Source organism: Ranitomeya imitator, chromosome 3 (genome assembly GCF_032444005.1).
Source record: "Ranitomeya imitator isolate aRanImi1 chromosome 3, aRanImi1.pri, whole genome shotgun sequence".
In the NCBI taxonomy this organism is placed as follows: domain Eukaryota; kingdom Metazoa; phylum Chordata; class Amphibia; order Anura; family Dendrobatidae; genus Ranitomeya; species Ranitomeya imitator.
Window position 1 is genome coordinate 117,217,124 of NC_091284.1, and position 16,351 is coordinate 117,233,474.

The 16,351-nt window shown below is 44.0% G+C and overlaps 1 protein-coding gene and 1 long non-coding RNA gene across 4 annotated transcripts in view; one reads left to right on the forward strand and one right to left on the reverse strand.

Annotated features, from left to right (window-relative positions):
* The window catches only part of LRWD1 (leucine rich repeats and WD repeat domain containing 1), a 70,161-nt gene that overhangs the window by 25,862 nt on the left and 27,948 nt on the right, over positions 1-16,351 (forward strand). For all 3 annotated transcript variants that reach the window (XM_069761320.1, XM_069761319.1, XM_069761321.1), the window contains 4 exons: positions 1,506-1,713; positions 10,728-10,800; positions 10,960-11,100; positions 11,917-12,020. In XM_069761320.1, coding sequence (XP_069617421.1) covers positions 1,506-1,713; positions 10,728-10,800; positions 10,960-11,100; positions 11,917-12,020 — 526 coding nt within the window. The remainder of the gene's footprint in view (positions 1-1,505; positions 1,714-10,727; positions 10,801-10,959; positions 11,101-11,916; positions 12,021-16,351) is intronic.
* LOC138672890 (uncharacterized) overlaps positions 1-16,351 on the reverse strand; it is a 49,064-nt gene that overhangs the window by 11,993 nt on the left and 20,720 nt on the right. The gene's annotated exons all lie outside the window — the stretch shown is intronic.

Genomic DNA, 16,351 nt, shown 5'->3' on the forward strand with positions numbered 1-16,351 from the left:
CACTGTTTAGGTACATCAGGGGCTCTCTAAACGTGACTTGGCGTCCGATCTCAATTCCAGCCAATTCTGCATTGAAAAAGTCAAACGGCGCTCCTTCACTTCCAAGCTCTGCGGTGCGCCCAAACAGTGGTTTACCCCCACATATGGGGTATTGGCGTATTCAGGAGAAATTGCATAACAAAATTTATGGTTACATTTCTGTTTTTACACATGTGAAAATAAAATAAAAAAAAAATGGTTCTGAATTAAGATGCTTGCAAAAAAAAAAGTTAAATGTTCATTTTTTCCTTCCACATTGTTTCAGTTCCTGTGAAGCACGTAAAGGGTTAATAAAATTCTTGAATGTGGTTTTGAGAACCTTGAGGGGTGTGGTTTTTAGAATGGTGTCACACTTCGTTATTTTTTATCATATAGACCCCTCAAAATGACTTCAAATGTGATGTGGTCCCTAAAAAAAAAATGGTGTTGCAAAAATGAGAAATTGCTGGTCAACTTTTAACCCTTATAACTCCCTAACAAAAAAAAATTTTGTTTCCAAAATTGTGCTGATGTAAAGTAGACATGTGGGAAATGTTATTTATTACCGTAACTATTTTTCGTGACATATCTCTCCGATTTAAGGGCATAAAAATACAAAGTTTGAAAATTGCAAAATTTTAAAAATTTTCGCCATATTTCCGTTTTTTTCACAAATAATCAAGTAATATCGAAGAAATGTTACCACTAACATGAAGTACAATATGTCACAAAAAAACAATCTCAGAATCAGCGGGATCCGTTGAAGCGTTCCAGAGTTATAACCTCATAAAGTGACAGTGGTCAGAATTGTAAAAATTGGCTCGGTCATTAAGTACCAAATTGGCTCTGTCACTAAGGGGTTAACTGTAGATATTTGTAGAAGCCAGAGTTTTGTAACTGGATCGTCTGTTTTAGGTGATCAAATGTACACAAGTGTCCTTCAAAATATAACGGATAGAAATATTTCAGCCCTTGTTTTCTCCATTCTACAAACCCTTCCAGATGACATTGCTCACTCAAGCCTGGATCCTTCCATATAGGAGTATATATAGAATAGTCTCCTATACCCCACAGCTTTTTACAGGTTCGCCACACTTTATGCAGAAGAGCGAGGGTTGGGGCATTATTGGATTTGGCTTTAAGAATATTTGACTCTGAGAGTTCCAAAATATTATCCTTTCCCTCCAGATGTATAAGTACCACAGCCCCTGAATCCTTAAAATTCTCCAATGCCCACCCCCTGAAGTGTTGGCTCTGAGAGGCCAGAAAATACCCCCCATGCATTAGGAAGGGGTTAACAGCCCTGATCCTTGGGCAACTGTAGTTTTCCCAGCTTTATTCTAGGGTCTCCCTTTTTCCAGACCAGGTACCGGAAGATATGCATTGTGTGCAGGCATGTTGTTTGTGTTTTTTGGGGTTTTTTTTATCTTATTTTAAAACATTAGTTTATTAGGATACCAGTATCTTATTTTCTTTATAAAATGTAGGAGTTCTTCGCTCTGGCATGGACAACTCTAACAATGATTTGCAAAGAAGGACAGAAAAGAAAAATTAATGTTCTAGCTGCTGGTGGAAGATTTGGTGTTATAAAACTAATGGAGCCTAAAGTTGGATTATGCTATGGAGAGATAAAAGCTCATAAAAAGGCCATCTCCATCATGTGTTTCAGCCCAACGCAGGACACCTTCCTATTCAGTAAGTAGAAGGCCAGTAGTGGTGGTGGCAGGGGAGTGTATGGGAGACCTCCCCTTTTTTTTTAATTTTTTTTCTTTATTTTTTTTAAATTGGCCAATCTGCAAAAATCAACTTAATTAAAACTTAAAATATGTATTTGTGTGGAGACTGAAGCTGTGGAGCGGCAGAGAGATCGATAAAGTACCTATTTCTCATAAGATACTTCTGATGGTGAAGCGGCAAGGAAAACTGTTATATCCCAGGCAGCAGCCTGTATATTATTTTTCACTAAGTAGCAAGATCTTTTGCTAATTTGTGAGTTCTTACTGCTTAGCGCCAAGAGACTGTAAAGGGAAAGGTAATGTATCCAATCCTGCTTTGGACATTGCTTTACTTCATTAAACGAGTTTTCTTTGCCACTTTCCTGCCCATCACCAGTAGTACTTTATCAAAGTTTTTCCCTGCAGCACTTTAGTCTCTGCGACTATTTTCAAGCTTTCTGCTCTGATCGGTGTGAGAACACTGATTACAGCAAAGATCAGCGTGGCAGACATGGACATTGAAGTGCTGCCGAGGTGCAAGGGAAGCCCCTTTAATAAAGTAACACTGTCACCAACAATAGTGTGTACACTATCTCTTATGCCACAGCCCTGAATATGATCTGTGTTCAGAACAGATGGAGTCGGGAAATTACAGGCCAATGAGCCTTACTGCTATACCAGGAAAGATCTTTGAACAAATTATTTAACAGCATGTATGTAAGTACTTGGATAAGAATGCAGTAATTAACCAGAGCCAGGATGGGTTTGTAGCAAACAAGTCATGCGAGACTAATCTAATTTCCTTCTATTATGGAATCACTGACTGGGTGGATCAGCGAAATGCAGTAGATATAGTATATCTCGACTTCAGAAAACCATTTGATAAAGCATCACATACTTTCCTTATTGAAAAAATTGCCTAGTTTGGGATTGACATAGCTACGGTTAGGTGAATTCATAGCTGGCTCAGTGATCGTACTCAGAGTGGTAATAAATGGTTGCACATCCAGTTGGAAGAGTGTTTCAAGTGGGGTACCAGAAGACTCTGCCCTGGCCCCAGTGGTGTTCAACATTTTTATGGATTATCTAGATAAGGGAACTGAAGGTAAAATAATCAAACTTGCAGACGATGCAAAGCTAAGAGGGATAGCTAACAATAAAGAGAGAGGATTCAGAAGGATCTTAATAAGTTTGAACAATGGGCAGCAGTTAATAGAATGGTATTTATGGAGACACAAGGGTCAATGGGTGCTCTCGTCTTTAGGAAGACCGCATGCACCAGGGCTAATCCCACTAAACGCCTGCACACCTTCCCCATGGGCATAATACTACTCAGACAACACAGGGTGAGGGTAAAACAGTGTGACGATACTTTATTGTACCACCAACAGACAATAACATATAATACAGTCCCAGCAAGTACATAAGAGAGTGCAAATTAGAGTCTCAACCTTCCACTGGCTCGCAGAGATTAGAGCAGCAGCGACTTCAGGGCTTTCAAGGCCGTCCATCAGTGGCACCGTGCTTTTGGCAGGCACCCACAGAGGAGGTAACGACCAGCCATTGAGGCACATGGCCAGGTGATATGGTTGTCCCAACCTAGGTGCTACAAACATCTCCATTGGCTCAGTGATGTGTTGTGGATCTAATCTCCATTTATCTGGTTGAAGCCGTGGTACCTGGCTGCTGTTATGTAAAGTCTCTCTGCAGAAGGATCGAGGTCCCTTTTTTTATATTCACAACTGTCCTTCAGGCTACAAAAACAAGAAAAAAAAACGACTAAAAAAGTCGCAGCCAGCTCACCAACCAGACCATCGAAAGCGGAGCACAGGAGCCCGTCCTGATCCAGACGTCCAGCAGCAGCACTTCCAACAAAGTAGACACTCCAGCTCCAGCAAGATGGATAAAAAGTTGCAAATTTTATTAATCCAAAGTGGCAATAAAAGCAGAAAAATTCCTTACAAAAAGTGGACCAGACAGGTGATTTTAAGAATACGGCTACGCGTTTCGACCTATAGCGGTCTTTCTCATGCCCATGCAGCTCCAGGAATGAGCGCGCTATATCTCCCATACAGGCTTAAGACACGCCTCCCCCATGTCACATGACAGGTTCGTAAGGTCCTAGAGCTACAAATGTCTGAACATATTAAAAATAGACTATAACATACACAACATACTAAAACCCTAACAATAGTGATACATAATTTCACTTTTTTTGTTCATGCCTGCAGGATAACGAGTATTTAGATTGTAGATCCAAAAAGCCTCTCTAGTCAGCAGGCGTCTTCATGTCACATGACAGGTTCGTAAGGTCCTAGAGCTACAAATGTCTGAACATATTAAATATAAACTATAACATACACAACATACTAAAACACTAACAATAGGGATACATAATTTTTGGATCTACAATCTAAATACTCGTTATCCTGCAGGCATGAACAAGAAAAGTGAAATTATGTATCACTATTGTTAGTGCTTTAGTATGTTGTGTATGTTATAGTCTATTTTTAATATGTTCAGACATTTGTAGCTCTAGGACCTTACGAACCTGTCATGTGACATGGGGGGCGTGTCTTAAGCCTGTATGGGAGATATAGCGCGCTCATTCCTGGAGCTGCATGGGCATGAGTAAGACCGCTATAGGTCGAAACGCGTAGCCATATTCTTACAAACACCTGTCTGGTCCACTTTTTGTAAGGAATTTTTCTGCTTTTATTGCCACTTTGGATTAATAAAATTTGCAACTTTTTATCCATCTTGCTGGAGCTGGAGTGTCTACTTTGTTGGAAGTGCTGTCCTTCAGGCTATCATCCACCGGTCAAGGGAAAGGTGGGATGAGTTTAACTCTTTGAGTATTCTATCAATCTACATAGTTTGCCCTTCAATGTTTAACAAGCTGCATGGATTTATACAATTGGTAATCAATATATTAGCAAACATTGATTGTTCAATGACCCTGCGGCCCTGTCCTCCAAGGATAGCAGCGCAATAAACTGTAGGAGCTGATATAATATGCAGCCCTTCAACAAGCATTAATTCAAGTGTCAGAATTCAGGCTCATATGAACAATGGCTTATGTCTCTTGACCTACTTTAAAATACACCTGGCATAATTGAGAATAAATGTTGCCGTCACAGTATTTAACAGGGAGAAATGCAATATTCTACATCTGGACACAAAAAACAAAAATAACATCTACAGAATGGGAGGAAAAGAACTCAGAACTGTGTGAAAAAGACTTTGGTATACTAATAGATCACAGACTGCACATGAGTCAACAGTGTGATGCAGCAAAAAAAATGGCCAACACAATTCTAGGGTTTATTAAGAGAAGCATAGTCTAAAAACGTGAAGTAATTATCCCCCTCTATTCCTCCTTGGTCAGGCCTCATCTGGGATACTGTGTCAAGTTCTGGGCACCACATTTTAAAAAAGACATAAAAAAACTGGAACAAGTTCAGAGAAGAGCTACCAGGATAGTAAGTGGACTGCAAACTGTCCTACAAGGAATGGTTGAAGGATCTGGGAATGTTTGGCTTGCAAAAAAGAAGGCTAAGAGAAGGCTGTCAATAAATATCTAAAGGGCTGTCACAGTGTAGATGGCTCATCCTTATTCTCATTTGTACATGGAAACATGACAAGCAATGGAATGAAACTGAAAGGGAGAAGATACAGATTAGATATTAAAAAAAAATTTTTGACAGTGAGTGTGATCAATGAGTGAAATAGGCTGCCGTGAGAGGTCGTGAGTTTTCCATCAATAGAAGTCTTCAAACAGGCTGGACAGACATCTGTCTGAGATGGTTTAGTGAATCCTGCATTGAGCAGGGGGCTGGAAACGATGACCCTGGAGGTCCCTGCCAATTCAAAAATTCTATATCTTCCATGCTGTATAGTGTCTCTACGTATTCTGGGAGCTGGCAGAGACTTTCAACAAATCTGTTGTGCCACTGGACCAGACTGCACCAACTAGGCTACAACACGGGAGGATTATTTGGCGTGTTTTCTCAGATGTGATGGGAACTCCTGAACAGGTTGCTGGAGTGCTGTTCAGGATGACTTAAGGGCAGTGGATTTAGTTTAAATATGTAAAACCTGGTGACAGGTTCCCTTTAATGTATAATTTTCTCATGCATATGTTTCTTTATTAGTAAACATTGATATTTCTCCTTCGCCTCATTGGGGGACACTGACGGTGGGTATATGCTGCTGCCACTAGGAGGCTGACACTAAGTGATACAAAAAAAGTTCTCTCCTCCCCTGCAGTAAACACCCTCCTGCTGGCTCTCAGCTAACCAGTTCTTGCTTAGTGTCCGTAGGAGGCACACAGACGGGTCTGCTATTCAGACCCAAAACTCAGTATTTTATTTTTACTTTTTACATTTTTTATTTTAGATTTTATTTTTTCAACGGACGAATGGGGCGACGGATCCTTTCAAGGTTCCGATCTCCCCGAACCATCAACAGGTGAGCACAGAGAGTGTCGCCTCTCCGTATCCTCTCCTGCACTGTCCACGCTTCAAAACCTGACCTGCAGCAGAACAGTAGAGTGCGCGCGCTTTCCTTGGCGCTGAAACCCAGTCATCCGCGGCGGCTCGATGCCGGGACGCGCACCCATGGTGAGTGGATTCAGTCAGCGGTGGGCCTCTGCAGTCGGATATTTACATGCTAACAGGCAGCCTCAGCTTCCCTGTGGCCCACCTCCATGAGGTAGCGCTCCGGCCCCCGGCTTTGGACGATGTGTAGGCCGCAGACGAATGTGGCGACGGATCCTTTCAAGGTTTCGATCTCCCCGAACCATCAACAGGCGAGCACGGAGAGTGTCGCCTCTCCGAATCCTCTCCTGCAATGTGGGATGCCAGGCCCAGGCTGATTCTTAGGGGCGACGGGTCCCTTCAAGGGCACCGATCTCTCCCGGAAGCCGCGCCCACACTATGGCACGCTAAGGCGGCTCCGCCTGCTTTTCTGGCACTTCTTGCCTGCCACAGGAACGCTCCATTTTCTCGGCCACTACAACGCCCCTCACTTCTACCGGCTGCAGAAATTTAGGCCCTGGCTTGGGCCTATTCATGGAAGTCTCGATGCTCCGCCCACATTGTCTGGCTCCGCCCCTAGAATTGGCTCTTCTCGCTCTCTGCGAGATTTTACCACCTCTGCAACTCCCGGTGGCCATCTTGGTCCGGCCGGCCGGCTCACACAGGGGCGACCGGGTAAGGAAGTACCTGACCAGCATGCCCTGGTCTTAAAGGCACATGACCAGTATGTCCTGGTCTTAAAGGCACATGACCAGTATGTCCTGGTCTTAAAGGCACATGACCAGCCTGGTCTTAAAGGCACATGACCAGTATTCCCTGGTCTTAATGACGCACGACCAGTATTCCCTAGTCCTAAAGGCGCACGACCAGTATTCACTGGTCTTAAGGGCACATGATCAATCCGAAGCTGGTCACCCTAAATGAGCTCAGGAGCCCTACGCCGCTGATCCCAGTTTATCCCAGAGTACCTAGTCCCCCTCAGTGCACTTTGTCACTAACCGCAATCCATGGTTTCTCTGACCAAGAGATTGAATCCCTCCGTGAACCCTCTGTGACTCGGAGTGCTCGCAGGACCGATATACATGGTCCCTCTCCTACATGGGAGCTGTCGGCTAGCAGGGGCCGCAAGTATCCTAGAAACGTACAGGCGTCTAGAAACATACAGGCATCTAGAAAACAGAAGTTTCATTTCCTGATCTCTCTCCCCCAATGATTTTCTGAGAACAAGGCTCTGAATATGGATCGGATATTGCCTTGGATTGCCAGAGCTTCAGAAAAGGATGGACTCTCCTATTTATATCTTCAACCAAACTGACGAGCGATTCACTGGACAAAAGCCTCTATTTGAGATGCCATACCTCATCTGATTTTTAAGGGCGACGGGTCCTTTAAAGGGCACCGATCTCCCCACACCATCCTCTTCTACATCCAGGCCTGACGCCAGACAACCTGCCCTGTCCACCCAGAGACCTCAACTCGGGGGATGTACAGAGGCACCCCTTTTTGGCGTCCGAGCGCCTTGCATCACCACTATTTAGCAGATGATGCAAGAAGGCGGACGATTCCTCTCCACTTCCCTGTTAAGAGGATAGTGGATCGAGGGTTCCTAATTTTCTACTCTGCACGGTCAAGAGAGCGACGATGGCAAGAGACTTTTTTTTCCTGACCTGCTGAATGCAGCCTCACATTCTGCCATTTAGCAGAATAACCGGGTAGAATTTCTTGTGGTATACCTACCATTATCCCTGCCCGATGTATCAATTAAAAATACCATGGACTGTAGGATAGCAAATCTGGTTCGTTCCGTCTTGTGGCTTCGGGTTCAGCGCTCTACCCTTACTTAGCCGCCACATGGGTTGCTTGAGCAATGGTCTCCTGGTCGGAGACCTTTAACTACTTCGATTCACACAACTAACCTTTCTCCGAAGACAGTACAGCTGGCCAGTCAAATCTTCTGAGCGGGAGACTAAGGCTGCCGTCACACTAGCAGTAGTTGGTCAGTATTTTACATCAGTATTTGCAACCCAAAACCAGGAGTGGGTGATAAATGCAGTAGTGGTGCATATGTTTCTATTATACTTTTCCTCTAATTGTTCCACTCCTGGTTTTGGCTTACAAATACTGATGTAAAATACTAACCAAATACTGCTAGTGTGACAGCAGCCTAACAAGGAATCGTATTTTTTCTACAGACCCAACCAGCAGTGGAAGGTTTGTCCAGGACAGTCTAGATCTAAGGGGCCTTGGTTCCAAAAAGGGGGAATGAAAAGTAAGACCAATCCTGGACCTCAAACTTCTAACAACCATTGACAAGGTCCTCCTTTTTCGGATTGAGTTCCTTCGCTCAGCCATTACTTCAACAGAAAAAGGTGGAGTTTCTGGCATCCATCAACATTCGGGATTCTTACCCTCACATTTCTATGTTTCCCCTCTACAATAATCCCTTCACCTTTCCATTCGCGAATAGCATTTTCAAGTCACGACCTTGCCCTACGGCCTGGCTACCCCACCCAGAGGGTTCGCAAGAGTCATGGCGGTTATCATGTTCCTCTTGCACCCTAGAAGCATGGTCGTCCTGCCCTATTTGGTTGACTTTCTAGCCGCTCTTCCAGGACTACACTGAGTCGTCTATATCACTTGCGATACCGTCTCACCAGAGCTGGCAGCTAAACTTAGACAAGTTTTCCTAATTTCCAGCCCTGCAGATCCTTTTTGATGATGCTCCTGCACAAGAAGGATGGTAATTTTCTCTCGAGTCAAGGTCGTGGCCCTTCAACAGGGAGCTTGCGCACTTGATCACTCATCCCCTCAGTTCATTCGATTCGCTAGGAAGGTTCTGAGGAAAAATGGTGACGACAATGGATGCAGTTTCCTTCGCTCCGCTCGTTTTCCGCAAGTCAATCAGTCTTTCAAAGGGTAGTCGCTGAGCTCCTTCCTCATCCAGGCCCTTCTCCTGGTCCAATGGTTATTAGTGAATACCAATGCCAGTCTTCTACTCCCGATCATTGCTCTGGGGATCCGAACAGTACAGCTAATCCTACACCTGTACTCGAGTTCATGGTTCAGCCTCGAGATCCAAGAGCATCGCAGTGCATGCTCTGTTCTTCCATGGTACCAATTTCCATAACCCCTCTTCAACTACTTCCGAGATCTTTTAGAAGCAGGAAGGGCCCCAGTGATCCTGGGAGACCCGCACTGACCATGTCAGGATTTCACGCTTGCGGCACTAGTATTTTTCCTTATTGCAACACAACTGCAAATATGGACTTCCTCGCAGGGAGCCTTCACCTGTGGTTCTTTCCTACCGCATACCGTTAGATCTTTGGGACCTTAATGCTCCTGGGGATCTTACAGTAGACTCCTTTTTTGATCCGGACAGACTTTACTATCTGGGAAGGTCGTCTACTTTTTTTTCTCTGCGTTCCTGTCATCCTGATAAGTCTTCAGAGCTTGCCGCTCTGTTCTTTCAGACTTTTTTCCTTATTACCATCAAGGCAAGGTTGTCCTCAGGCCATCCCCTTCCCTTGTTACCAAGGTAGTATTGTATTCCCACTGTTACAAGGGCATCGTCCTTCTCTCATCTCTTTCTGCTCCAGTCCACAAAACGGAATGGGTTCTCCATAATCTGGACGAAGCGAGTGCTCCGAGTAGGTACGTATCGAGGACGGCGTCCTTCCGAAGGTTGGACACTTTATTTGGGCTTCCCGACGATAAGAAGGGGGCTTCCTGATGGTCACAGGAAGGATTTAGCTTTTTTCATCAGCTATGTTAGCCTGGTGGATTCGTTTCACCATCCAGGAGTCCTTCCGTGCTAGATGTCAGCCTATCTCCCTGTCTGAGGGTTCTAGGCACCAGACGTCGGCAAGCATGGCTGCAAGCTTGCGGATTCGTCCAGTCTGCATGCATTCTTGAAGCACTATAATTCCCACACTTCCACAGATGTGAGTCTGGGCAGGCGGACTCTGCAGGCCGCAGTGGCGCACTTGTAAGTAGCGGTTACTCAGGGCCTGATCTATTGTTGTCCCCACTTAGGGACTGCTTTGGGACGTCCCACGGTCTGTGTCCCCCAATGAGGCGAAGGAGAAATAGGGATTTTTGTGTACTCCTTTTCTCCGAGCCATTCATTTGGGGACACAGCTCCTACCTTGTTATTAGCTTGTGCTTGTTTTTATAATTTGACATGCTATACTCTCATATATAATATGCTATACGCTCATATGTTGTTGATCTCCTACTGCTTTTGCACCGAACTGGTTAGCTGAGAGGCACCAGGAGGGTGTATACTGCAGGGGAGGAGCTAACTTTTTTGTGTCACTTAGTGTCAGCCTCCTAGTGGCAGCAGCATACACCCCACGGTCTGTGTCCCCCAATGAATGGCTCGGAGAAAAGGATTTTACGGTGAGTACACAAAAATCCCTATATTCCAGTCATATTCATATATTTTTTTTCTCATTAGCTGGATCTTATGACAAGAGAATTATCTTATGGGACATAGGTGTGCCTGATCACGAATACACCTTTAGAGCCAGGTATGGAGTGTATATATGGCTATGTGTGTATCTCTACATTATGTAAGACAATTGAGAATTAAATATCTAATATATACCAAATGATCCTTTTACCAATCCCATAGCTCTAAGCTAAAGCAATCTACTCTTGCTTGACATCTCATTTTATCACCCTTTCAGCAAGTTGCTCACCCTGGATACTACGTCTACTCCCCTGCGTCTAAGTCCAGTCCCTGCAAGCCCAGATCAGCACTTGATGGCCGCTTGTGAAGATGGTTGCTTTGTTTGGGACATAACACTAAACAAGCAACAAGGAAAACGGTAATAATTCTGTTTTCTGTTCCATAAATGTTTTAGTAAATGTTTTCTAGGTTTATAAATATATCAGCAAAGTTGGCATTCCCCTTGTTCGCTCTGTTCACATCAGCAATTCATCTATTGCACAATAGACACGATTACTGCCCAATAGACCCCATAAGCTTTGAATCTGGTTTCTTTAAGGTGTCCATTATTTTAAGGGGAAAAAAATACTGTATTGTGCATTTTGCTCTAGAGCCACCAAGACAGATATGAACACAGCCTTACTGTATAAATGCTCAACAGTCAGAAGTACATAACACAACTTTAATTCTTCCATGGTTAGGATTTTTTCTGCCTTTGAATGATAACAAATCCAGAAATTAGAAATAAATGAAAAAGAATAAAATATTAAATTATGATTTTTATGGAGCAGATCACACTCCATTTTGCGTTCTTGCCGGTCTGGGGCTTCTGTCTAAATGCTGATCTTTGAGCCATTGAGTTAAATAAGGCAAATGGAATCCAAAGTACCGTAGATAAGTCTGGACTCATGCTTTTTTTCCGGTAGTGTCCTTTTTTATTTCTCAGACTGGCAGTAGTATGTTGCTTTTTCATACTAGACTCCTTGACTTATGTAACTCTATGGCTCCATCAGGGTCCTGTCTGAAGCCTGTTTTACAAAGACTCACATAGACTCCCTGCAAGTCGCAGTGTGAAAAGACAGTTAAATAGATGCTTATAGAATTGTCATAGAAAAATGTTTTTGAAAGGGGTGAAAAAAGCCCATGTGTAGTAATTCAATTATGTCTGAAGTGTCACCATTTTATTTTACACCAGCTCGTATGAAGTAGAGTTTAATTTCCCCATATACAATAAGGAATCCAAAGATTCAGATTTCCACATTGTGGATGGCTTGTCGTTTCTGAGCGATGATCTTGTAGGTAAGTTTTACAAGACTTATGTAAACATTGAAGTGATGTATGTGTCCAAGAAAAAGTACAATAAGGGGGTTATGTAACTATTTTAACATAAGCTAATAAAAGGGCCATGTTACACTAGGAAGCATCATGTTCCTTTCACGGTTTACTAGGCACTGCAGTGGATGACCTTAGGATTGCAGTTTAGTCCTACACACTTAAGGACTCTATCAGAACAGAATGACCAAACCAAGTACAGGTGCTCGGTGCTTCATGTACTGGATTTGAACAGTCATTCTGTAGTGACAGTCCCTTTTTAATTCCTTCCTTGGACATAGTGGTTCGTCCAATGTTGACCCCCCTCTCTTCATGTATGGTGAAGCCATTATCTGCCTCTAACAGCAGCAATCATCCACTGCAGTAAATCCTGGGGGGATGTGCTGTACTCCTGTAACATTGTGTTGATGGCTAACCACGTCATCAGAGTGCTTGAAGGTTGAAGGTCCCCACGCCTGGCATAACTGTACTCTTGTGATGCCTGTGACTGGGCTTCATAGGACCATTATATACACTTTGCAAAGCTACATTATTGAAATATATAGAACAAGATATTAGATTATTGCAGATTCAAGTTCCCCAAGGTAAGTAAAACCAAAAAAGGTTTTTTTTTTAAATGCTAAAATTCAAATCATGTCCCCTTTTACTCCATTAAAAATTATGAAAAAAAAAAAAAAAGTAAGTATACACTGCTCAAAAAAATAAAGGGAACCCTCAAACAGAATATAACTCCTGTGAAACTTCTGTGAAATCAAACTGTCCACTTAGGAAGCAACAGCAACACTGTTTGACAATGAATTTCACATGCTGTTGTGCAAATGGAATAGACAACAGATAGAAATTATTGCCAATTATCAAGACACACTCAATAAAGGAGTGGTTCTGCAGGTGGGGACTACAGACCACATCTCGGTACCAATGCTTTCTGGCTGATGTTTTGGTCCCTTTTGAATGTTGGTTGTGCTTTCACTCTCGTGGCAGCATGAGATGGACTCTACAACCCACACAAGTTGCTCAGGTAGTGCAGCTCATCCAGGATGGCACACCAATGCGAGCTGTGGCAAGAAGGTTTGCTGTCTGTCAGCCTAGTGTCCAGAGGCTGGAGGCGCTACCAGGAGACAGGCCAGTACAACAGGAGACTTGGAGGGGGCCATAGGAGGGCAACAACCCAGCAGCAGGACCACTACCTCGGCATTTGTGCAAGGAGGTACAGGAGGAGCACTGCCAGAGCCCTGCAAAATGACCTCCAGCAGGCCACAAATGTGCATGTGTCTGCACAAACGGTTAGAAACAGACTCCATGAGGATGGTCTGAGTGCCCGACATCCACAGATGGGGATTGTGCTCACAGCTCAACACCGTGCAGGACGTTTGGCATTTGCCACAGAACACCAGTATTGGCAAATTCGCCACTGGCGCCCTGTGCTCTTCACAGATGAAAGCAGGTTCACACTGAGCACATGTGACAGAGTCTGGAGACACGGTGTCTTCAATCTGCTGCCTGCAACATCATTCAGCATGACTGGTTTGGCAGTGCGTCAGTCAGTAATGATGTGGGGTGGAATTTCTTTAGAGGGGCCGCACAACCCTCCATGTGCTCGCCAGAGGTAGCCTGACTGCCATAAGCTGGTGCGGTTGGCCCTGGGTTCCTCCTAATGCAGGACAGTGCCAGACCTCATGTGGCTGGAGCGTGTCAGCAATTCCTGCAAGATGAAGGCATTGAAGCTATGGACTGGCCCGCCCGTTCACCAGACCTGAATCCGATTAAACCCATCTGGGACATCATGTCTCGCACCATCCACTAACGTCACGTTGCACCACAGAATGTCCAGGAGTTGGCGGATGCTTTAGTCCAAGTAAAGGAGGAGATCCCTCAGGAAACCATCCACCACCTCATCAGAATTATGCCCAGGCATTGTAGGGAGGTCATGCAGGAACATGGAGGCCACACACACTACTGAGCATCATTCCATTGTCTTGAGGCATTTCCACTGAAGTTGGATCAGCCTGTAGTTTGATTTTCCACTTTGTTTTTGAGTATCATTTCAAATCCAGGCCTCCATGTGATAATTTTGATTTACATTGCTAATTTTTGTTTTATTCTCAACGCATTCCTTGATGGAATGAATAAAGGTTTGCAATTAGAATATTTAATTCAGTGATATCTAGGATGTGTTATTTGAGTGTTCCCTTTATTTTTTTGAGCATTGTACATATTTGGTATCGCTGTCTCTATAAAAGTATAAATCGATCAAAATTATTAAACTAATTAACCATTATGGTAAAAGCCGTTAGGAGAAAATTACTAAAATATTTTTTTTTTTTATTCTTTAGAGAAATCTTTCTCCACTCAGGAGGCGCTTTTGTCCCCTGACTTCTTTAACCCCTTTCTGACCTCGGACGGGATAGTACGTCCGAGGTCAGATCCCCTGCTTTGATGCAGGGCTCCGCGGTGAGACCGCATCAAAGCCGGGACATGTCAGCTGTTTTGAACAGCTGACATGTGCCCGTAATAGGCGCGGGCAGAATAGCGATCTGCCCGCACCTATTAACTAGTTAAATGCCGCTGTCAAACGCAGACAGCGGCATTTAACTACCACTTCTGGCCGGGCGGCCGGAAATGATCGCATCGCCGACCCCCGTCACATGATCGGAGGTCGGCGATGCTTCAGAATAGTAACCATAGAGGTCCTTGATACCTCTATGGTTACTGATCCCCGGCAGCTGTGAGCACCACCCTGTGGTCGGCGCTCACAGCACACCTGCAATTCTGCTACATAGCAGCGATCTGATGATCGATGCTATATAGCAGAGCCGATCGTGCTATGCCTGCTTCTAGCCTCCCATGGAGGATATTGAAGCATGGCAAAAGTAAAAAAAAAAAAGTTAAAAAAAATGTGAAAAAATAAAAAAAAATATAAAAGTTTAAATCACCCCCCTTTCGCCCCAATCAAAATAAATGAATAAAAAAAATATCAAATCTACACATATTTGGTATCGCCGTGCTCAGAATCACCCGATCTATCAATTAAAAAAAAGCATTAACCTGATCACTAACGGCGTAGCGAGAAAAAAATGCGAAACGCCAGAATTACGTTTTTTTTGGTCGCCGCAACATTGAATTTAAAATGCAATAACGGGCGATCAAAAGAACGTATCTGCACCAAAATGCTATCATTAAAAACGTCATCTCGGCACGCAAAAAATAAGCCATCAACCGACCCCAGATCATTAAAAATGGAGACGCTACGAGTATTTTTTTTTTTTTTTATTTTTTTTAAGCAAAGTTTGGAATTTTTTTTCACCACTTAGGTAAAAAATAACCTAGTCATGTTAGGCGTCTATGAACTCGTACTGACCTGGAGAATCATAATGTCTGGTCAGTTTTAGCATTTAGTGAACCTAGCAAAAAAGCAATGCAAAAAAGTGTGGGATTGCACTTTTTTTGCAATTTCACCGCACTTGGAATTTTTTTCCAGTTTTCTAGTACACGACATGCTAAAACCAATGATGTCGTTCAAAAGTACAACTCGTCCCACAAAAAATAAGCCCTCACATGGCCAAATTGACGGAAAAATAAAAAAGTTATGGCTCTGGGAAGGAGGGGAGTGAAAAACGAACACGGAAAAACGAAAAATCCGAAGGTTATGAAGGGGTTAAAGGGAACCTGTCAGCAGATTTTGCCGCTATAAGATGCCGCCTGTATAATGCTGTAGATACGCCCCCGGTCCGACCTGCAAGTGAAGAAAAAGAAATTATGTTATACTCACGATCTTGTCCGATGGGTGTCGCAGGTCCGGGTCCAGCGCCTCCCATCTCCTTATTCTCGCCGCCCTCCTGCTTCTCTGCCCTGCTGAGGGCAGAGTAATGTACTGCAGTGCGCAGGTGCTGGGCCTCTCTGACCTTTCCCAGCGCCTGCGCACTGCAGTGCTTTACTCTGCCCTCAAGAGGGCAGATAAGTATGCCTGCGCAGAAGCGCCGATGCTGGGGAGCGATGAAGAAGCAGGAGGGCGTCGTCGCAAGAAGATGGGAGGCGCCAGACCCGGACCTGCAACGCCCATCGGACCGCACAGGAACGCGTCCCCCTTACCCCCCCCCACCGGTGAGTATAATATAATTTATTGTTCTTCACTTGCAGGTCAGACCGGGGGGCTTATCTACAGCTTTATAGAACCCTGTAAATAAGCCCTAAAAGGCAGCGGCTGCATCTTATAGCGGCAAAATCTGCTGACAGGTTCCCCTTAACTCATTTACTGTGGGGGGAAAAAAAACAAATCAAACGCTTAAATCTGTGATCTT